Source organism: Microcebus murinus, chromosome 10 (genome assembly GCF_040939455.1).
Source record: "Microcebus murinus isolate Inina chromosome 10, M.murinus_Inina_mat1.0, whole genome shotgun sequence".
NCBI classification, from domain to species: domain Eukaryota; kingdom Metazoa; phylum Chordata; class Mammalia; order Primates; family Cheirogaleidae; genus Microcebus; species Microcebus murinus.
In genome coordinates this window covers 53,472,648-53,496,763 of record NC_134113.1, presented here as the reverse complement: position 1 = coordinate 53,496,763, position 24,116 = coordinate 53,472,648, and the positions used below count along the sequence as shown (strand labels likewise).

The 24,116-nt window shown below is 39.1% G+C and overlaps 1 protein-coding gene and 1 pseudogene across 1 annotated transcript; one reads left to right on the top strand and one right to left on the bottom strand.

The window, feature by feature from the left end:
• Positions 1-11,185: 11,185 nt before the first annotated feature.
• Positions 11,186-12,115, top strand: LOC142873438 (olfactory receptor 8S1-like). The gene has a single exon (XM_076007836.1). It carries the CDS (start codon positions 11,186-11,188, stop codon positions 12,113-12,115), a length of 930 nt encoding a protein of 309 aa, XP_075863951.1.
• A 7,793-nt stretch (positions 12,116-19,908) lies between these two features.
• Positions 19,909-24,116, bottom strand: part of LOC142873437 (protein FAM98B pseudogene) — a 33,661-nt pseudogene continuing 29,453 nt past the window's right edge.

The window sequence follows — 24,116 nt, the reverse complement described above, 5'->3', positions numbered from 1 at the left end:
TTGATAGGTGAGAACTCCTGCTGTCATTTTGTTAATTGTTTTCTGGTTGTTTTGTATATTCTTTGTTCCTTTCTTTCAGTTTTTTTGTTTATCATTGAGGTTTGGTGGTTTTCTGTAGTGATAACAATCACATCATTTCTGTTTCTCATTTGTGTATTTACTCTACTAATGATTTTTATACTTTCATGTTCATGTGTTTTCATGATGGTAGATATTGTCCTTTTGCTTCCAGGTATAGAATGTCCTTACACATTTCTTATAGGGCTGGTCTAGTGGTGCTGAATTAACTGTTTTTGCGTGTCTGGGAAAGACTTTATTTCTTCTTCATATTTGAAGGATAGCTTTGCTGGATGCAGTATTCTTGGCTGCCAGTTTTGGTGTTTCAGCACTTTGAATATATTATCCCATTCTTTCCTGGCTTGTAAGGTTTCTGCAGAAAAATCTTCTGTTAGTCTGATGGAGATTCCCTTATATGTGACTTGATGCTTTTCTCTTGCTTTTTTAGAATTCTCTTTTTATTTTTGACAGTTTGACTTGGAGAAGTTGTTTTTGGGTTGAATGTATTTGGCATCTTTGATTTTTTTTTTGGCATCGGAATGTCTATATCTTTTGCAAAACTTTGGAAGTTTTTGGCTATCATTTCATTAAATAGGTTTTCTGTCCCTTTGCCCATCTCCTCTCCATCTGGAATTTTCAAAATTTGAATATTTGGACACTTTGGTTTCCCACATATCACCTAGACTTTCTTCTTTCTTTTATATTCCTTTTTTCTTTTTTTTTTTTGTTCAACTAGGTTATTTTGAAAGACCTGTATTCAAGTTTAAAAATTCTTTCTTCTGAGTCAAGATGGTGGACCAGCTGCCCGATTATCTTAGATGAAAAACAAATAGCAAACAAACAAACCTAGTTTGGGTATAATTCCAAGAAAAATGTGCCAGAACCTACCAGAGACTCCACGGGAAGAAGTTGCAGAAGACAGGAAGGAACAGGTATCAGCAGAGATCAATCCCTGAGAGGTTTGGAGTCCAGTGAGAAGGGTAGGTGGAGCCATTAGTTTCTCACCCCACTCACATCTCTAATGGACAGTGGGTTCCTAAGCTGCTGGAGAGACCTTCTGCCCACATTAGCCCAGAGGCTGCTGCCACCAGTGAGCTGGGAGCTTCTTGTGGACAGTGCACTAGGCTCCCAGCTCCAAAGATCTGAGCCCAGATGGCACCATATTGCTTCTCTACCCCTGTGCACCTTTGTCCTCCCCAGGGGCATCAACTCCTCAGATTTCATCTCACTCCTTTCCACTCAGACATTTTCCAACTCTGGCCCCAACTGCAGGACTCACAGGAGTCCAGTGGGTTCCAGGTGACCTGCGTGACTCCAGTGCCTGGACATTCTGGGCAGGTGGCCTCCCAGAGGGAGGAACAGGCACAATGAGAGTGCTAGCTTTCCTCCATCCAGATCCATTTTTCTCCTCCCTCTTTCCCACCCATGGCTGCTGAGAGAGACAATTGAGCCACTACAGCAAGGCTTCCATAGAGAGTGAGGCTCAGACCTTTCCTCTTGGGGTCCTGCAGCAGACTGACAGGTGCTCAGACTGTGAGCTTCCTGCCCATAATCTCTCCCTGGTGCCTGGTGACTCTATCAGAGTGGGGCATGCCCTGAGTCAGAGGGACATTGAACCCGTGTGGGCAGTGCATGGGCAACTTGGAACCAACACACTTCTCCCTGGCATGGTCAGGGATTGATCTTCAAGGATCCAGGGACAGACCTGCAAGCCAGATCCTGTGTCTCCAGGTCTTGATTGAGTTGCCTGGGGGAAAGGAGCGGAGATTTGTGAATTAGTTTCAGGAGGTGAGGGAGCGCACATGGGCAGATTGTGGGGAGAATGCAGTGTGGGTGCTAGCTGCAGCATGCTCTCAGGGCACCTCTCTCCCCACAGGAGGGCAATGCTCTTAGCTCAGGCTGGTATCCTGGGCAGGGAACTTCCCAGCCTGCATCACAGTCATAGGGGAGGCTGGCTGGCTTGAGTTCCTACCTGCTGGCAGACACCAGGGAGCAAAACCCTGGAGCAGGGGAGGGCAAAAAAGAGTGAGGCCTACCCTAGACTGCCAGATTTTGAATCTCAGATGGCCTCACCTCCACAAGCCAACTTTTTGGTCTGCTGGCCCCTCCCAGGTGACTTTGACCAGAACCTGGAAGTAGACCTTTGACCCCTGCTGAAATAGATACTTTGCAAGCTTTTGTGGAGACTGAGGGCAAGCTCACCTGGCCCAGTTCTACCCAGCCACACTCTCCTACCCACACTACTGTGGCAGAGAATTAGGACTCACCTGAAGTTCCAGGACCCCACCCACCATGTGGGGCATTTGAGTGTTTCACTTGAGGGACTAGAGCCAGTCATAGGACCCAAAAACAACATTCCAGCTTGTTTCTCTGGCAAGCGCCACCTACTGATAGGGAGGTCAATTTGCATACCCTTTACAATATTTTCTCAATCATACAGGGTGTGGTTGATTCTCACCCACAAGTACCACCTACTACCTCGGAGATTAAAATGGGTGTGACATCATCTAAACAAAAGAAAATAAAAAAATAAGAAGCAACACCTGCTCCAGATGAAAAGGAATCAGCAAAAGAACTCCAGAAGTACAAAGAATCAGAGCAAAGGGTCACCACCAAAAGGGTACACCATCTCTAGTGATGGATACCAATCAAAATCAGAATATTGAAGTGACAGATAAAGAATTCCAAATATGGAGTATAAGTAAGCTCAATGAAATACAAGAGAAAATGGAAAACCAACACAATGAAACCACAACAAAAAATTCAGGAAATGAATGAAAATTCACTGAAGAAATTGAACTACTTTTAAAAAAATCAAATAGAACTTCTGGAAATGAAAAATTCATTTAAGGAAATGCAAAACACAGTGTAAAGTCTTAAGAATAGACTAGACCAGGCAGAATAATGAATCTCAGAGCTTGAAGACAACACTTTCGAATTAAACAAGTCAGTTAAAGATAAAGAACAGAGAATTAAGAGGAAGGAATTAAGCCTACAAAAAATATGGGATTATATAAATAGGCCAAACATAAGAATTATAGGCTCAAGTGATCCTCCCACCTTGGCCTCCCAAAATGCTAAGATTACAGGCATGAGCCACTAAGCCTAGCCAAAATATTTTTAAAACAACACCATTTATAATATCATCAGAGACACATGGAGGAACAAATAACAAATCTCAAAAATTGATTTCTATATTCAATACAATGTTAATCAAAATTGCAGCATGATTTTTTTTGTGTGGAAATTGACAAATGTCCTCAAATTTAATTTGAAATTTAGAGGTCTATGGTAGCTAAGACAATCTTGAAGAACAACTGTAGAGTGCTTTGCCAGATTTTAAGACTTAACCTAAAAGGACAATAATTAAGACAGTGTTATATTGTATTATAATAGACAAATTGATCAGTGGAACAGACATGGATTCATGTATATGGTCATAACAGTATTACATTGATGAATATAACAAATGTACTAATGTAATTTAAGGGGAAAGAAAGTACTAAATCAATTAGATTATCAGGAAATAATGAACCTTGACCCATACCTCACGCCATATAGAAATTTAGTTTGAGATGGCATAACCCTATTTGTGATTGGTAAAACAATAAAGGTTCTAGAAGAAAAGCTAGGATAGTATATTCATGATCTTGAAGTGGGCAAAGAATTTTTGAACAGGACACAAAAACAAATTATAAAAGAAAAAATGACTTATTAGATGTCGTCAAAACAACTATCTCTGTTCATCAAAAGACACAATTAAGAAACATAAAAAGAATTCATAGACTTCAAATGCATATTCTCAATACAAATGCAAAGATTTGATATCCTGCACAAAACAAGATATTCAAATGGCCAGAAAACATATGGAAATGTTCTCAACATCATCAGAAAAATGCAATTAAGCTATATTGAAAGTCTACTTCACAAGCATCTAATCTGCTACAATTTGAAAAGGGCCAAAAAAAGACTAATAATACAAAATATTGACAAGAATGTGGAGCAACTGAAACCCTCATACATTGGTGCTGAGCATGCAAAGTGTTGCAATCACTTTGGAAAACAGTTTGCCAGTTTCTACAACAACTAGACATAGACTTATCCTATGACTCAGCAATTCCATTTCAATATATGTACAAAGAAAATAAGCACATATGTCTACATAAAGACATATATAAGAATATTCACAACAGTTTTATCTATACTAGCCCAAACGGGAATAATCCAAATACCAGTCAATAGAATAATAAGTAAATTGTAGAATATTCATAAAATGGAAAACCACATGATCAGAAATTCTTTTTGTCCTTTGTTATTGCTATGTATTTGTATTGGAAAAGTATCGCAGTAAGAAATTCTTGTTCTATTTTTATTGGAAAGCCCTGTTGCTATTGGTGTTGCCCTCTGTTAGCACTAGCTGTGAGGTTTAATTACTACCACAAGAATACAAAAATTATTCCGACTCATTTGTGCTGATTTAAATATACTGGCTATAGATCACATATCTTCTCTTAGTAATTTTGTGCTGCCAACTGCAGAAACACACAGCTCTTCTCTTCTCCTTCAGAGCTGAGGCAGTCTCCTTTGAGAGGATGAATGACTTAGAGGCAGGGTTTTGAGCTTGTTTGTGTCATCTTTCCCTTTACATTTTATGCTCCATAAAATTAATGTTGATTTGAAGACTTGTGGAGTCCATATAAAAATCTCACATTGAGATGAATGAAATACATGTTTAGTAAATCGACACATCTGAGAGGTGGAGTATGTAAACTGTCAAATCAAATTTTATTTATTTATTTATTGAGACAGAGTCTCCTTCTGTTGCCTGGGCTACAGTGCCATGGTGTCAGCCTAGCTCACAGCAACCTCAAACTCTTGGGCTCAAGCAATCCTCCTGCCTCAGCCTCCCAAGTAGCTGGGACTACAGGCGCTTGCCACCATGCCCAGATAATTTTTTGTTTCTATTTTTAGTTCCCTGGCTAATTTTCTCTATTTTTTGTAGAGATGTGGTCTTGCTCTTGCTCAGACTGGTCTTGAACTCCTGAACTCAAGTGATCCTCCCACCTTAGCCTCCCAGAGTGCTAAGATTATAGTCATGAGCCACTGTGCCCGGCCTCAAATCAAATTTTAAATACACATACTTTTAGCTGTTGATGCTAGTCATACATCTCCAAGATATAGGTACTGGATTTGTAATCAGTTTGAGTTAATCAGTAGAAGAATGGTTAAATAAATATGATAAATCTACATTATAAATACCATGTAGGCATAAAAATGAACGAGCTAGATATTACATGCAGGCATGGAAAAAAATCTACCAAGTATACATTTAAATGATAGAAACAAACTAGAACATAGATATGAGTCCCATATATGGATAGAAAGTACCTCTGAGGATTATCTGCTAAATCATTATTTCTAAGTAAGGGGGTGTGGTGTCTAATGATGTGGCTGGAAGTTGTTTTATAATGTCTTGCATAGTGAAATACTAATAAAAAGCAAGTTTGTATTGTTTTAACTCATTTGACTATGCTATGCTCAACCCAGTTGTATTTACAAACCTATTTCATATACACATGGGAAGATGATCGGGAGGTAAACTCCATCACTTCTCAGCTTCCACAGTAAATCCCAGAGAATTCATCCTCCTTGTATATGGCCGGTGGGAAAATCTTGGCTTTCTACACAGGGCCCAAATTTCTTCTCCCTCTTGGTTCCAGTGGAACTCTCATCAACTTAGCAGGATTTCTCATTCAATAGTTCAAGGTGATTGCTTTAACCCAAAATTGTCAAAGATGATGCATAATAAAGTCCCCTGTTGCTCTAAAAAAAGTTTTGTTTAGTTAATGAGTCCAAAGGCAAGCTTCCTGTGTGACTCCAGGGACTGCCTGGCATTGAGTCAGCTCCCTGACTCAACCTGCCAACCCATTGGCTCTCTAAACCCAGTCGCCTTCCTCTGATTGGTTACACTGGAGTATCCTGTCCTTGGATATGCTAGCAGCAAATATTTGTCATACAGGATATCAAATGGAAAAAGCATTGTGTGATCAGGAAAGATGAAGGAACTGCACCAAAATTTCGGTGTTTCAAGATGATTCTCAAGCAGAAATTAGAAAAGTGTTCTGAAGATTTGTCTACAGGGGCTTTTGGAACCTGGGTAATCGTATTTCTTTTTTCTCATCCACCTTCCTACTAGAGAACTATACCTATCCTATAGTTAAGCGATTGTGGTACATCCTCTCTTGATGGGACTCACCTGAGCTAAAATGTGTTCATTTGTTGACTCTCAGCTCCAGATATAAGCCAAGAGTAAAATAATGTCCTCCCTAAATCCTCTCATGTTATCTATTTTTTTCCAGCTCCTTTTACTTTCTTCTCCCTTCCCTCTCTTCATGCCTTTCTAAGACATTTTATTTCTGATCCTTTCATCACACTTGTTTTTTACTGTCTTGGAGCTTTCCTGCAATTCTACCTCCTCCAGGATGAATAGTTTAGATCTGTTCCCTAAGATGTTCTGGTTGGCCTGGACATGTTTCTCCTCCTCTTCTATTGAGATACTGAGCATTTAAGACAAATTGAAAGCTGAGTTTATTAAAGCTCTTATTTTTATGTAAACTGGATCAAATTAAATTCTCACAACACTGCAAAGTAGGTATTGTTATCCCCACAATGAAGATGAGAGGCTTGAAATTAAAAGTTGAAATACACAACAAATAAGCTGTGCAATGTTTGGGGGATGGACATGCTTGAGCTCTTACTTGAGGGGGGCATGGGCAATATAAGTAACCTTAACACTTGTACCCCCATAATATGCTAAAATAAAAAATTCAATGATTAAAAATCATACAAATAAAAGAACAAGACAGCATAACAACTATGTGCATGGCATTGACATTGTATTAGGTATAAAAGTAATCTAGAGATAATTTAAAGTAAACAAGAAGATATGCATTCGTTATATGCAAATAGATTTACCCTCTGCAGTCATTTTCCTTTACCTTGAGTATTTTCATTTAGCATTTTTTTGTAGTATGGGCCTTTTTGCAATAAATTCTGTATTTTTTAATTTGAAAAAAAAAAGTTGAAATATCTTTTCAAAGCTTGCACAACTGGAAAATGGCAGACCTGGGATAGGACTCCACACATGTGACTTCAAGGAGCTCTGTTACACCTCTGCTGCTTCTCCGTGCCCTTTGGCATAGAGCCTGCATTTCCTCAGGGTCTGGAGATGTTGGGGGAGCTGAGATTACCACCTGAGCCGGTAAGGACATCAAATGAGTATTTCTAATCTTTACAGATTAAAATCTCTGTACCCTGAACTCTAGAGAGTTGCCTTTTTTTGGTGATTATAAAAAGAAATCACAAAGTCTGTATCTGATAAGTCATAGATTTATTTTATTTAATGCAATTTTATGAGTTGTCAGCATCTCCTTAAATATCAATATAAAAGTATCTTTAGGAAATGCAAACATGGCAACAAGAAGTATATTTGGTGGGTCTTATTTTCATAAGTGGAAATCTTATCACCCTCTCTTCATATGTGTTTATATAGCCAGGAAGTGAAGTCAAAACTGTCTATACCACATACAGTACATTTGCATTGATAAACTTCTAATTCCTTAACAACAGAAATTGGAATTATTGTTAGCATAAACATATCCCTTGCTGGGAGTATGCATACCATGATATCCAACGTCAACATAGCACAATAAACAAAAGAAACTCAATCAATAGGATATTTCACACACACATCACAACAATGTAAAACTCCACTCTGATTTATGTTTGTGGACCAATGGCACAATAATATGTTTATTGATACAAGTTTTTAGTGCAACATTTTCTTTGATTCTGTAAATGTATACTTTAAAATTAAATGATTTAAGATATTTACCAATTTAAAAATCATCAATAGACCCAAACAGTTCAGTAATTTGAGACATGGTTTTCATTTCTGTTCTTTTTTTTTCCAGTTTACCAGCTTTACTTTTTAAATCTAAGCTTAACATTACATATTTAAACAATTGTCAAAACTTACTAAGTTGCCAGCATTCATGCACAACTAGAAAACATTTCTGTTCTTGACCTTAGTTGCCTCTATTAGACTGTTTTGACTGTGAAAATATGGCTCTAAAGCCATTAACTAAAGATCACCACGCACAGCCCTGTTGGCCAACATCACAGGGACCATAGGCTGGACACTCATCGCATCCCAACATTAAAGCAATTGGTTCAGCTACTTGGTTAACATGCTGCACAGAAAACAACTGCTGGGAATTTTCCCCCAACCATCTGATTTTGCATCAGGTTAACACAATCTTAGACCTCAGTTGCTTCAATTGTAGGCATTTGAAGTGTGATTCCTTGATTGTTTTTCTTGTTTGGTCACTTTACCTAGCATGATTTTACAGGTCCTATACATTGTTTATTCTTGTGTCTCACAGAGGTAGAAACTCACATCTTTTTTTTTTTTCTTTTTTTGAGACAGAGTCTCACTGTGTTGCCCAGGCTAGAGTGAGTGCCATGGCATCAGCCTAGCTCACAGCAACCTCAAACTCCTGGGCTCAAGCAATCCTTCTGCTTCAGCCTCCCGAGTAGCTGGGACTACAAGCATGTGCCACCATGCCCGGCTAAATTTTTCCATATATTTTTAGTGGGCCAATTAATTTCTTTCTATTTTTAGTAGAGACGGGGTCTCGCTCTTGTTCAGGCTGGTTTCAAACTCCTGACCTTGAGCGATCCGCCCGCCTCGGCCTCCCAGAGTGCTAGGATTACAGGCGTGAGCCACCACGCCCGGCCTGATACTCCCATCTTTTACTTAACAAAAAGGAAAGCATAGAAACAGTTGTTTTAAATTATCTGTATACATAATTTGTATATTTGGACAGTGTGTTGATGAGGGTAGAGGGAGTGTGTTTTGACAAAGTGTAGCATTTTGCTATCAAGTTTACATTGCAGACACTCATGTTTTCCACTGTCACATTCTGAGCAATTCCTGTGGGCTAGTTATTATGCATGGTGGCCTTGGTTTGTTTCTGAAATGAACACTTCTCAGGGAGGTTTTCCTTTGGGCAGGTGCCAATTAATTTCTCCTACATAATGGTGTTAATATCTAAAAACAAACTCTTCATGTTATATCTCCAGAACTGCTCATTTAAAATTTTGAAATATAGATTGTATATACTAATAATGGTGATATTTCAGGCGTCCCCCGCAGGAAAAATGGAAGTTCTATTTTTTTTTTTTTAAGATTTTCCTAAGAACATCCAAATAACCTTAAGGAAGAAACCTTCTGTGAAATCAAGTGACTAGCATTGAATTTTGTTACACCAGTATTTTCTATGCAAGGTTTTGCTTTGATCCAATGTAGGGATTCTTTCTACAGTTTATGAAATCTCTAGAGCTAGGCAGTTGGGCTATATTTGCAGGAGCCAAAGGAAGGGTTTTTTTTTCAATGTGCTGGCTCTGAAATCACACAACACATGCCTCACTCATGGCTATTGTAAACCCGGGGCTCCCTTCCATGTTGCTTTGCTTTGGGAGTGATGGGGTGATCCCAGGATAAGCACTGGGAGCTACTGTGCACAATGTTGCTAAATCTAATGAGTGGAAGAGAAAGAATTCAAGCAATGATCTCCCTTATTCTGTCCCCAAATAATGAAATAAGTGCCCAGATATTATCTACAATTTATCATTTTATTATTTATCATTTTACATTGACATCCATCATAATGTTAATTTTCAACATGATTTTCTACTTTTCCCCTAAAGCAGTGTTCTCAACATTGATCTTACAAGCTCAGGAATTTTATTGCTTAGTGGATCTGAAAGTGGTGTTGCCACAACCCAGTGTACTACGAGCTGAGAATTCAGGTAATTGAGTTTTTTTCCTCACCAGTACTGGGAGGCTCAGCTCTTCAGTCAACCAACAATAGCAGAGGTTCCTCAACCTTCCTGCATGAACTAAATGCATTAGTATTGAATTAGAACAGCAAGGAGGCAAGAGTGTTGAGCAGTTATCTTGAGACTCAGGTGAAATCTAGAATATCATGCCAGTATGGGAAAATACGTGCAAGTTATAAAGTGTGAGAAGGTAGTTCAGGGAACCATGTGAAGCCTTGAAACCTGGCGAAATGATTTAGGAACAGTGGTGATTGCATATATTATTGGATATGTGGGATTTAGGTTGGGCATGGTTTCTAACCAGAGTATTGTCCTCTAACAGGGAACAGCTTCTCACAACGATGAGGTAAACAGGGAATTACCCACAAAAGCCCACCTAAAATATCACTGGCCCATCTAAAATATCACTAGGCATTATGATCTAGGGTGCTGTTTTTTTAAAAAATTCATTATTATTATATGGATATATTTTAAAATTAAACGATACTATGATGGCATGAAATAAAATGGAGGAAATTTAAAGTGACAAGAATTCAAAACAATCTAATTTCTCACTATCTCTAAATTTCTTGTTGTCTTATTATTTTCCTATCATCTACTAGTTTCTTATGCTTCCCCTTGGCCCCTATTCCCATGATTGTACACTTAACTTTATCATTATCAATGTCTTCTTTATGCTTTCTTGTGGGCATGTGGGCATGTTTACACACACACACATGCACAACCAATGGTCTCATTTACACTTATTGACAAAAAAAAAAAAAAAACGGAAGCAATTAAACAGGAATTCCCTTAATTTCTTGCACCTGGTCCAACACTCTTGACTTTCCCTCCAGTGCAGAATAAATAATGTCCCTGCTCCTACCTAGATTCTTTTGATTTAGATTTAATCCTCCCTCTACTTTTCAAGTAATTCACTCCTGAAATTTCCCTCTCACTCTTTTTCCCATCAGAAACTCTCTTCAAATGACTCACTCTCTTCAGCATAAAAATACTCTAACTAAAAAAAGATTATAATAAAAGATAGTAATAGTTGATTTAGGATTTCAATGGTATAATGGTGACCAGGAAGTTGGTTTTTAAATATCTGAACATGGGTTTTTGGGCAGTACTGAAAAGACATTTTAGAGAAGAAGATCTAGGTGCTGGAATAACTCAGGGGCATTAAGGACTTTTGGTGGAACTTGTTTCTTATTTTCCAGGAAGAACACTTCCATAGATGGTCATGGAAAACGACAGTGCTATCAGTGAGTTTGTTCTCCTTGGACTGTCTACTGATCCTTACATTCAGGCTATACTTTTTGTGCTGTTCCTTCTGATTTACCTCCTCACGCTGATGGGGAATTTTTTGATGCTGCTGGTGATAAGGGCTAATTCTCACCTCCGAACACCCATGTACTTCTTCTTGAGACAACTGTCCTTCCTGGACCTCTGCCACTCATCTGTCACAGCTCCCAAGATGCTGGAGAATCTACTTTCTGAAAGCAAAACCATCTTTGTAGAGAGTTGCTTCGTTCAGGCCTTCTTTGTGTTTGCCACTGGTGGCACTGAGGCCTGTCTGCTGGCTGTGATGGCCTATGACCGCTATGTTGCCATCAGCTCCCCTCTGCTCTATGGCCAGCTGATGAGTAACCAGCTCTGTGTTGGGCTGGTGTGGGGCTCCTGGGGCCTGGGCTTTGTTGATGCTCTCATCAATATCCTCCTGGCTGTCAATTTAGACTTTTGTGAGGGCCAAACTATTCTCCACTTCAGCTGTGAGGTATCTTCTCTATTCCCTCTGTCTTGCTCTGATACCTCTGCCAACTTCACGCTCCTGATCTGCTCCTCTGTCTTGCATTTCTTTGGAACCTTCATGATGATTGTTGCCTCCTATGCCCAGATTGTCTGCACCATCCTGAGCATTAGCTCTGCCTCAGGCAGAAGCAAGGCCTTTTCCACCTGCTTTTCTCATCTCACTACTGTGATTTTGTTCTATAGCTCGGGTTTCATCAGCTATCTCTTGCCAACTTCAGGTTCCCCTTTGGAAATGATCTTCTCCTTGCAGTACAGTGTGATCGCACCCATGCTGAACCCCCTCATCTACAGCCTGAAGAACAAGGAGGTGAAGGCAGAAATGGGAAGAATGTTCAGAAAATATTTCCTTCCTCTTATGTAGCAGACACAAAGTCATGATGAAAAGAAAAACAAACTGTTATACTACATGATCAGAAAATGGACTTTAAGGAAAGTTTCTTGATTGCCTATGCTGCAAGATGCCACAGGAAACATGGTGGCATTTGCCCCCTTGGAAATGTTTGCAAGAGGACAGAGAACTCTTAGGATGCATGATATCTGGTCTGTCCCCTGGATCCTCCAGATAAGGCCTGTTGACACCTTGATTTTGGCCTCATGCAACTCAAAGCAGCAAAACCAGTTGAGCCCACCTAGACTTCTGACCTACAGAACTGTGAGATAATCATTATTTAGAGAAGGAGAAATGAATCAGATAATCCTCTTACCAGGAGGCCATTTTACAAAAATGTTGATTTATTATTCATATCGATATGAACATCTATTGCTATTAGTTGCTCATGACCCCTTCCCACTTCTTCTAACACCCCAAATCCTTAGGAAAACTGGTTTTGACTTGCATTTCCCTGATGATTAGAGATGCTGAGCATTTTTTCATATGTTTCTTGACCATTAGTCTATCTTCTTTTGAAAAATTTCTGTTCATGTCTTTTGCCCACTTTTTAATGGGGCTCTTTGATTTTTCTTCTTGTTCATTTGCCTGAATTCTTCATAGATTCTAGTTATCAGTCCTTTATTGGAAGTACAACATGCGAATATTTTCTCCCATTCTTCAGGTTGTCTATGCACTCTAATGATTGTTTCCTTGGCTGTGCAGAAGCTTTTTAATTTGGTCAGGTCCGATTTATTTATTTTTGTTGTTGCTGTGATTCCCTTTGGGGTCTTCTTCATAAATTCTTTGCCTAGGCCAATGTCTATAAGAGTTTTTCCAACTTTTTCTTCTAGAATTCTTATGGTTTAATGCCTTAGGTTTAAGTCTCTTATCCACCGTGAGTTGATTTTTGTGAGACGTGAGGTGTGCGGACCCTGTTTCAGTCTTCTACATGTGGGTATCCAATTTTCTCAGCACCATTTATTGAATAGGGATTCTTTTCTCCAGTGTATGTTTTTTGTCTGCTTTGTCAAAGATCAGATGACAATATGAGGATGGCTTTATATCTGTGTTCTCTGTTCTGTTCCATTGGTCTATGTCTCTGTTCTTGTTCCAATATAATGCTGTTTTAGTTACTATAGCCTTGTAATACAGCTTGAAGTCTGGTAAATTGTTTCTTCCAAATTTGTTCTTTTTGCTTAAGGTGGCTTTGACTCAACAGGGTGTTCTCTTGTTCCATACAAAGCATAGAATTATATTTTTCTATATCTGTGAAAAATGTTGTTGGTATTTTAATAGGAATTGCATTGAATCTGTAGCTCACTTTGTGTAGTATAGACATTTTAACAATATTGATTCTGCCAATCCATGAGCATGGTATGTTTTCCATCTGTTTATGTTCTCTGCTGTTAATATTTCCTTCCTCAGTGTTTCATCATTCTCCCTGTAGAAGACTTTTACCTCCTTAGTTAAATATATTCCTAGGTATTTTGTTTGCTTTTTTGCTATTGTGAAAGGTATTGAGTCTTTGATTTGGTTTTCAGCTTGATTGTTTTGCCATATATGAATGCTACTGATTTGTGTACATTGATTTTGTAACCTGAGAATTTGCTGAATTTATTTATTAATTCCAGGAGTCTCTTGGCAGAATCTTTAGGATTTTTCTAGATATAAGATGATATTGTCAGCAAAAAGTGATTGTTTGACCTCCTCTTTCCCCATTTGGATACCCCTGATTTCCTTCTCTTGCCTGATTGCCCTGGCTAGGACTTCCAGCACCATGGTGAATAGAAGTGGTGACAGTGGGCATCCTTGTCTTGTTCCAGTTCTGAGTTGGAATGCTTTCAACTTTTCCCAATTCAGTATGATGTTGGCTGTGGGTTTGTCATATATGGCTTTTATAATTTTGAGATATGATCCTTCTATGCCTAGTTTGTTGAGGGTTTTTATCATGAAAGTGTGTTGGACTTTGTTGAATATTTTTTTCTAAATCTATTGAAATGTCTTCATTGTTGCTTCTGTTTATGTGATGAATTACATTTATTGATTTATGTATGTTGAACCATCCTTGCATCCCTGGGATGAAGCCCACTGGGTCATAGTGGATTATTTTTTTGATGTGCTATTGAATTTGGTTTGCTAGTTGTGTCCTTTCTTGGATTTGGTATTAAGGTATCCTTTCCTCTATTTCACTTGATAGAATGAGTTGGGAAGGATTCCTTCTTTCTCAATGTTATGGAATAATTTCTGCAGTATGGCTACCAGCTCTTCTTTGTAGATCTCATAGAATTCAGCTGTGAATCCATCTAGGCAGTGGTCACAGGTTTCTGGGCTGTGTGTGTTTGCTTGAACCAGTTCCCAGTGTAATGACAGCTGGAGGTTGTTGGGTCCCTTAGGAGTGTTGGACCTTGGAGAAGTTCTGCTGGCCCTGTGGTAGTGGTGGAGACTCTGGGGTGGGGGTCTTAGAGTTCAGGTGCAGTACTGGAATCTCCGGGGCAGTGTCCAAGTCCTGGTCAGAGCTCTGGAGCCACAGGGGCAGAGCCTGGGGCTCAGGCATAAGAACCTCAGAGCTGGGACTGGGAAGAACCAGAAGCAATACTTCTCAGCCTCAGAGCCAGAGCAGGGCTTAGCCTTCAGGGGCCCTGATCTGACCTGGAGGGTAGAGGCAGGGCTGAGCAGGTGGTGAGCTGTGCCATAGGGTTGGGAACAATGGATGCCTAGTTGTGAAAGCAGGGGTCGATTTCAACAGCCCAGGGACTGCAGAGATCTCCCTAGCTCCTCAACAACCCCAGGACTTACTGAAGCAGTCATCCAAAGCTTCTAGGTCAAAGCCTGTAGTGCCCCACTCAACTCCTCTGGTCAGATCCTGCTACTCTCGAGGGGAGGGGTGCTTGGCTTCCAGTCACAGGGTACAACTCAGAGGAACCTCCACTTAGTCCACTCCCACCCCAGGCCCGGGTGTGGGGGCAATGTGAAGGCTACCACTGAAAAGCCAAGTCCCATGCTGACTTGGCACCATGCTCTTGTGAGCACAGCATGGTGTCAGGTGCAGAAACCTAAGATTGGCTGCTCACTAGATCCTTACTGTGCCTGTTTGGTGAAATGATTCTTCCCAGACTACAGGCAGGTCCCTGGTCCATCCAGATGTAGGCCTGTGGTGATGGAGGGACACCTCTCACAACTCAGCCACTGTGTATGCAGGGTGAATGCAGCACCCCAGTGCGCTATCCTCCTAATCTTCCCTGTGTGTAGAAGCCTTCCCACAGATACCTTCGATTTTGTCAAATGTATCATCCAGTCACCTTCTCCTTCACTCTGAGTGTCTAACCCTGCTTCTCTGCAATTTCACAGTGTTCCTTCCAAGAAGAGCTCTCTGTAGGTAGACATCTGCCTGCAATTTACACTGCTTTCCATGACAGCGGCACGCTCACCAGCTGCTTCTAGTCTGCCATCTTCCTCTTACTTTTTGAATCCATTTTTTTTTTTTTTGTAAACCTAAAAACACTGTTTTTCAACTGGCATTTTTCCCTTTGAGCTCATGGGTACCAAGCTTCTCTTGAGGTCGCCTTGTGATAGTGGCTTCAGGATTCTTCCAGCAGTGGCAGCTGGACCCCAAGGCCAACTCTTGCTGGCAGCTGCAGGGGAAACTTTCCCTGGGCAGAGAGGCGTTCTTGCAACTTGCTTGGCGCTGGCTGCCTTTCCAGCGGTGGCATGAGAATGTGGTGGTGGCGGTGCTCACTTGGGGCTCAGGGGCTGGGCCAGCGCCTGGGCTCATGCAGCGTCGCCTGGCTTCCTGGCTTCTCTGTGGATCGCTAGTGCTTCATCTACCCCATAGCCTGGAGTCCTTGAGACGCTGGCGGCAGCCTTTCTGCCAGGCTCCAAGCTTCTTCGGAGTTCATTTCTGGCAAAATCTTGCTCCTTGTTCTGCCCGGCAACTTCTTCCTGTGGAATCTCCAGGGGATGCTGGCCCCCGTCTATCTTCTAATTATCTATCTTGGCTAAGAAGCTCTCCCTTAACTCACAATTGTGTGCAGTCTACAAGTTCTCTTCTAATATGTTTTTATATAAAACTAAAATAATTCGGAAATTATTCATGCACTTTGTATGAAATGGATGTAAACAGTTTTGTATATTGAATAGATAGCCACCTCTGACAGACACATTTAGTAAGTAAGTTATTCCTTTGTCACAGAAGAGAAATAACATCTTCGTGACATATTTTGGGAACTCTGTCTAGGTTTATTTCATGTTAATTTGCCCTTTTCTTTACAAAATGTATTATTTGTTCTAATACCTGGTAAAAGAAGTCCTCAACCTGTTTTAACTAGTCATTATTTTCATCCTTTTATTGTTTATTCTCAAGAATTTATTCTTCCATTTGAATATCAAGAATTTTTAAAATCATATTATAGAAAAAACATTGGTATTCTAATTAAAATCTCATCAGTTGCACATACTTACTTGAGGAAAATTTATTTTTCGTTGTCTTTCCAACCATAAACAGAAAATTGTTTCTCAATCTCTTCAGGTATGATTTTATGTCTTTCAAAGAAATATTAATTTTCACTATTTCAATATTAATTTTCACTTCTTAGCCAAGATAGAAAATTAGACAGAATAGACAATTAAAGGATAAAATTTGCCTCTAAGAATTTTAGAATTTTGTCACCATTTTGAGCTAGTATGCTTTTCTATTTCTATGATATGAGAGGCAATTTCTAGTATAGAAAAAGCTGTTGAGTTTTGTATACTCATCTTGTACTCAGTGTATAGCAGATACTAGGTGGAGTCATTCCAGATTTGTTTCAATACTCTTCTAGAGTTTAAAGTCTATAAAGTTAAAAAGCATAGCCTCTATGATTTAGTTCTGATTAATCAGATGCATTTTGCTTATATAAATCCTGGCAGAGAGAGAAATGATTCTTAAACAGCAACTATAGCAACTACATCCTAATTCAGCATTTGGCTTCTAGATCGAGCAGATGTTGTTACAATGGAGACAGGTGTCTAGGAGTCCTGCACTCAGCATTAACAACAATAGCTTCCAATTCATCAACTTCCTGTAATGCTGTCATCAGTTTTTTTACAATTGAGACAGAGGCAAAACTATTCTCAGTGCAAGAATTTTCATCCAAGAATCTGAGCATAAAGCCTCTTCTTTTAACCCTTCTCACAATTATTATTTAGTACAACATTTACTCTTTTAAATTAATATTTTTCTTAAAGTAGAGTAGATTCTATTTTCTGCAAGTGAACATGAATAGACAGATCATCCACATTACAAAATTCCCTTTTTAATTCTTATTAGTTCTCATAGTTTTGTTTTTACAGTCTCTTGGATTTTCTAGGCAAATAAACATATCAACATCAAAACATATAATTTACTCTTATTTTCTAGTGTCTATACAGTGATTTCATTTTTGTTGTTTTAAAAATGAACCACTCACAACAGTTCAAGAATGCATATAAACAAAAGGATAAGAATTAAACACATTGCAAGAGGTGCCTGAGGGCAGGAGAGTGGACTATGGGTTTCAAAGGAAACCAGTGAAACAAGAGTGGAGCCTTTCAATGCACAATGATGATATGCTATGAACTAAGAAATTGTTCACTTCAACCCTCTGTGCATGAGTTAATATTAAATCCACCTATCAGTACATACTATCCAAGCAAATATTACACTAGAATGAAACAGGTAAGGAAGATTTTATTCAAGACTATTGCAATAGGGGAGAGAGACTGAACTCAACTCCTCTGAAACAAAAGGCAGGGGAGTTGTTAAACGCTGGTGTGGGCTAATAGAAAACTAGAGGACATTAGCAGGGATGTTGATCAATGGGATGTGTCCAGCACACTGAGTTATTCCTGTGTTTGCAAATGTCTTTATCTATGATGAGGCCATCACTGCTTGCTAATTGGTGCTCATCTAAGTTAGGCTCCTATCCTCCCATAGGCACTGGGAGACAGGGATGTTTTCTCCTTCAATGTTTGTATTTTAAAGAGATAGTTCCCAGATCCTTGAGAAATATATTACCTGGGTTGTAAAACTGACAAGAGGATAGGAGAATATTTACATATATTTCAAAGAAGCAGAGAAATAATTTACAATTTCAAGTTTTCTAAAGTAAATGCTCTAAGAAAAGGGAGGCCGGGGGGACCTATACTCGGGAAGAAACCTGCCTACAGTTTAATCAAACTGAGGGGAATGTTAAGGCTATCTTAGTTGATACATATGTATCTATAAGGACATTTTTAAGATAAGGAAGTGAAAATTTGATTCTGGTTGAACTCCAAGGGATTCAAGGGATCAACTCAGCTGCCCACCTATTGGTTATTTAAATCTATCTGCTCTTCTGAATGGTTAGATCTGAAAAGTCTGTATTTGCATAATACAGACTTTCCTAATACCCTTAGGAAAATATTTAGAACAACAAGAGAAAATAATAGTGAAAAAACAATGATGGAATTGTGTTTGAAGTAGTCTGAATATTTTCTCAAATATTTCTGTGCTGAGAATCAGAACTCAAATTGTATTTCTTTTTTCCTTAGATTCAGAACAGCACAAGATTAAAAGAATCTAGAAAAAGATTTTGAGATCTTAGCCTGGAAGTCACCTGGCACATGATATAATACATTTCTTTTTTCTAATACTGGCACCTAGATAGACAAAAGAAGTCTCTTCCTAGCAAAAGATAGCTGATCATTTCCTCCTGCATGAAGGTTCATGGAAACATTCATTTAACAAGTCAGAGCACCTGGAAGCTCTCTCCTTGGGGAAGATGAGAGCTAGGTCTGCCATGCTATCTCTTATGTGCTCCTGGACCACTTATCAGTTCTCTTCATCCCTTCTTTCCTGTGTCTCCCTTGCTCTGTAATTCCTTTGCCTTTAGGCTCTCCTGCAATTTTATTCTCACAATGGGGTCATCCTCCCCTCACCTGTCTTCATCTCTCCCTCCTTTTTTTTTTTTTTTTTTGAGACAGAGTTTCATTCTGTTGCCTGGCCTAGAGTGTCGTGTCCTCAGCCTAGCTCACAGGAACCTCAAACTCCTGGGCTCAAGCGATCCTCCTGCCTCAGCCTCCAAAGTAGCTGGGACTACAGGCATGCGCCACCATGCCCAGCTAATATATATATATATATATATATATATATATATATATATATATATATTTTAGTTGTCCACATAATTTCTTTTTATTTTTTTTAGTAGTGACAGGGTCTTGCTCTTGCTCAGGCTGGTCTTGAACTCCTGAGCTCAAATGATCTGCCCACCTTGGCCTCCCAGCGTGCTAGGGTTACATGTGTGAGCCACCATGCCCAGTCCATCTCTCCCTCTTTGATCTTGTTTTTATTTCTTTATTCATTAACATGTCCTAATCTTCCCTCAGAATTAACTCTTCTCCTTTTCCTTGGGAATACTGGGAGGTTAAAATTAAGGCAACAAATAATATACAAGTCTAATCATAACCATTGACTAATATGTGCTGAATACTCAACATAAGTTACCTAAATAAATTCTTAAAACCACATAAGAAAGATGTTGTTACATGCCATTTTTTGGATGGGAAAATTGAGATAAGGAAGGCTTAAAACTCTTCCAAAGATCTAGAGCTAGCAAGAAACAGAACGTGGACTTTGTGACTTAATCCAGGTATGTCTTCAATACCTCATGTAAGTGGAATCATGCAGTATTTTTCCTTCTGTGACTGGCTTATTTCATTTAGTATAATGCCATCCATGTTGTTGCACATGGCAGGATTTCCTTCTTTTTTTTTTTTTTTGATGGTAATAAATATTTACATTTTTAAAAATAATTTTTGTTCCTTTTTTGTTTTTTAAAAAGTCACGACATGCTTAAGGATACAGATATGGAAAAATTATCACTTCATCTAAGAGATCAACTGGTAGTATAAAACAATGTTATTACATATTAACCCAATTCAAGAATGATACCGTCAGGGAGTCTAACATGGTGTTTACTTCAAAGATGATATTCAAGTGTTATTTAGAACACTATGTCTAATGTATCCAGAAGTAAGCACTGCTATCTAATTTTTGTGATTTTTAATATCTTCTATATCCACCACCACCACCACCTCCTCCTCCGTATGGATCTCCATAACCTCTTCCACCATAACCCCCTCTTCCACCATAGCCTCCCCTTCCACCATAATCTCCCCTCCCACCATAATCTCCCCTGCCTTGGAAACCACCTCGACCACCACCTCCTCCACCTCCTCCTCCCCACCCTCCTCCTCTTCCCCCACCCCCTCCCCACCCTCCACCCCCTCCCCAGCCTCCTCTTCCACCCCCACCACCTCCTCCTCTACCACCACCTCCACCACCCCAACCACCCCTTCCGCCGCCTTCTTGTCTCTTTTGCCAAGGGGGCATTTCAGGCGGCGGTGGTTCAATTTCATTTGGCCGTCCTCCCCTGTCAGGCACCCTTCCCATCAGCACCTTATTAATGGCACATGCTGTCTTCTCCCGGCTAGCGCCACTACTTGTCCTAATGATCTTGGATAGATCTTCACGAGCAGCAAGCAGATGTGCCATTGTAATTGTTGTCTTGGGGGACAAAGCATAACGCTTAGGCTGATAAATCCTTGCTATGTCATCTGTTTTTACCTTTGCTCTATCAGACCATCCAAAGGACTCTACTGTCACATCTAGTCGTTTCATTAACATTCGCCGGCGGCACTCATATTCACAGGAAAGAGCATCATTGATTCTTTCTAACTGTTGCGCCTGTTCCGGATTTAAATCAATTTTCAGCAGTGGCTTTCCCACATGATTGTTCTGGACTTTTGAGAGAATATCTTTCACCTTTGATTCCACTTGGTTTAGCATAAGTGGAATGTCAGAAGTTGTTGACTTGGGTACACCAAGGGTATCACACATAGCTTGAACTTCCTGATGAATTTCACTATTTTTATCTAATTGAGAATTTTTACATTTCTTGTTCTGTAATATCTGTGAGGCTTGAAGTTCTGTACTTAAAAATAATAGAAGTTTCAAACAGTCCTCCTTCTTTTTTAAACGGTCTTTAATATCTCCTGATATGAGTACAGAATACGGACATGCCATTTCTTTTAAAAAACCACTTATTTCAAGCTGGAAGCTCTCTAGATCATCTCTCCCAGTTGAAGTGATACTTTCTTCCAAGTTGCATAATGATTTTATTTGAGAGCCTAACCAAACACAGAGCTCTGAAAATTCAGGTGAAGATAGTCCACCCTCTGCTGCCTTAGTAAGGGCTTGCTCTTCTAACAGTGGTCCCTTGTACCTGCGGGCACAGGGCTGGCCCGGCCGCTCCGCGCCATCCCGTGGGTTCCGGCAGCAGAGTTTTGAGGAAAAGAGGATTTCCTTCTTTTTAAGGCTGAATAATATTTTATGTTATTTACATTTTCTTTATCCATTTATCTGTCAATGGACACTATAGAGCTTCTGTACAGAAAAAGAATCAACAGAATAAAAAGGCACCTACAGAATGGGAGAAAGTATTTGCAAACCATATATCTAATAAGGAGTTAAGTTCCAAAATATGTAAGGAACTCCTACAACTCAATAGCAAAAAACCTAATAATCCTATTAAAAACTGGGCAAAGGACTTGAATAGATATTCCTCCTAAGCAGGTATACAAATGGCTAGGTATATGAAAATATTCTCAATATCATTAACTATCAGAGAAATGACAATCAAAACTACAATAAAGTATCACTTCATACCTGTTAGGATAGCTATGATAAAAAAAAAAAAAGATAAGTGTTGGTGAGGATGTGGAGAAAAGGGAATCCCTTGTACATTGTTGGTGGGAATGCAAAATGGTGCAGCTGCTATGGAAAACAGTATGAAGGTTTCACAAAAGATTAAAAATATAACTACCATATTACCCAGCAATTCCACTTCTGGGTATATAATCCAAAGGAAATGAAATCAGGATCTCAAAAAGATATCTGCACTCCCATGTTCATTACAGCATCACTCACAATACCCAAGATGTGTTCTGTACATTTTACAATCTTATTTATTCATTTTAACACCCTGTAAGGTAGGAAGTTCTTTACAAATGAAGAAACAGAGGCCAATAACTTGCCTAAGGCCACTAAAGTAGTGAGTGGCAGAGTCAGGATTCTACGCTTTACGAAGTCCTACACGTATTTATCTCTCTTGCTCTTGCTCTTGCTCTTGTAGAACTTTTTAAATCATCTGATCATCTGCAGTAAATTGGAAAAATATATTTAGAGTTTTTTATTTTAAAATGGCATGAGAAAGAAAAAGCTCAAAAGAAAGAATTGGACAGAATATTAGAGGAGAGAAGGAAAAGAAGTTGGCTGAGAAGGAGAAGGAGCTGAGACTTGAAAAGGAGGTGAGGCAACAATTGTGAATGAGGTCATATGTACAAGAAAACTTCAGGAAAAGTTGCAACAAAAAGCTAAAGAACAGGAAGAACTTGCCATGGAACAGGAATGCATAAATGAAGGTCTTAAAGAGCTTCACTGTGAAGAGAAGGAGAACTTTGCAAGATGCCAAGATTTAGCCCAGGAGTACAGGAAGCAACTTGAGATGCAAATAGCCTACCAGTGTCAGGGCTGAGAAGCAGAGAAGGAAGAGAAATGCCAAGAGTTTGAAGCAGTGTTAGCAGCAAACAAGATCTGCCTGGACAAGATCCAGGAGATCCAGTCCACCCATCAAGTGCTGCCCTGGAACATCCATCCCATGCGGAAAACATGCCCTTAATAAGCTTCTACCATAGTTTCATAAACATCAATAAATCTTTTTCTTGGTCTTTTAATATTTTAACCACAGTATGCTTGTATGTTCCTTTTAACTCATGGGTAAACTGTTCTTTTTTTTCTTTGAGATCGTGTAAGTAGTTGTACATAATTTTCTTCCTTCAAATAAACTTGTTCCTTTTTTGGATTTCATAAATGTACAAATCCAAAAAATAAAATGAAATGGCATACTAAACATATGATACAGTATCTCTTCTGAGACCCAAACCTCATAAAAATATACCTATAGTCATTAAGATCATATAGCACTACTGTAAGATCAGACAGCTAAAGGAATAGAATAAGAAACCTAGAAATAAAAAATAGTAAATATAAAAATTTAGAACAAGTTTATAAGCCCTCATTTCTAATGCCAAAATCTCCACAAAGCTCTGAAATGCAAACATTTTTTTTCACAACAAATTTGGAGGCAAAACTGGAAGTTAATTAACATGGAGCTATTTGTAGGCTTAGTAGTATTTAGGAGTACTCAGAAGTTTCATTACAGAAATAGTAATGTGTTCAATTATAGGCATGTTACATAATATGTGGTATATTCCATTTGTATCTTTTCTGAAGGATTGGGACAATCTCTGAAATGGATTAAAATATAGATGGATGAAAGTAAAATTTTCACAAACTTGTACTTTACATCTTCAACACAAAGATATCTAATCTTAATGTTTTCATATGTAGAGGCTTTTATTACTTCCTTTATTATTCAAGGAAAGTCTCCAAACTCGATTACATTTTTAAGTCTTCTTCCGGAAGAGAGGAGGTTATCAATTGTTCCTGATCTATTTTATTTTATTCGTTTGTTTATTTTATTTTTTGTTTTCTGTGGTTTTTTTTTTTTTTTTTTTTTTTGATACAGAGTCTCGCTCCATGGCCCAGGCTAGAATGCAGTGGCATTATCATAGCTCACTGCCACCTCAAACGCTTGGGCTCAAGTGATCCTCCTGTTGCAGCTTCCTGAGTAGCTGGGACTACAGGTGTGTGCCACTGTGTCCTGCTAATTTTTCTATTTTTTGTAGAGACAGAGTTTCGCTCTTGTTTGTCTATTTTAAATGGAGAAACCTAAGTCGTTTCTACAAATAAGCTGAGTGGAAAGTCTCAACAGAAGAGAGATACAATGAAAGAGAAAGACACATGGCTGATTTAGGGAGATGCTCAAGGAAAATGGTGTTCTTTTGGGTGCTTACTCAACATACCCCCTCAGGG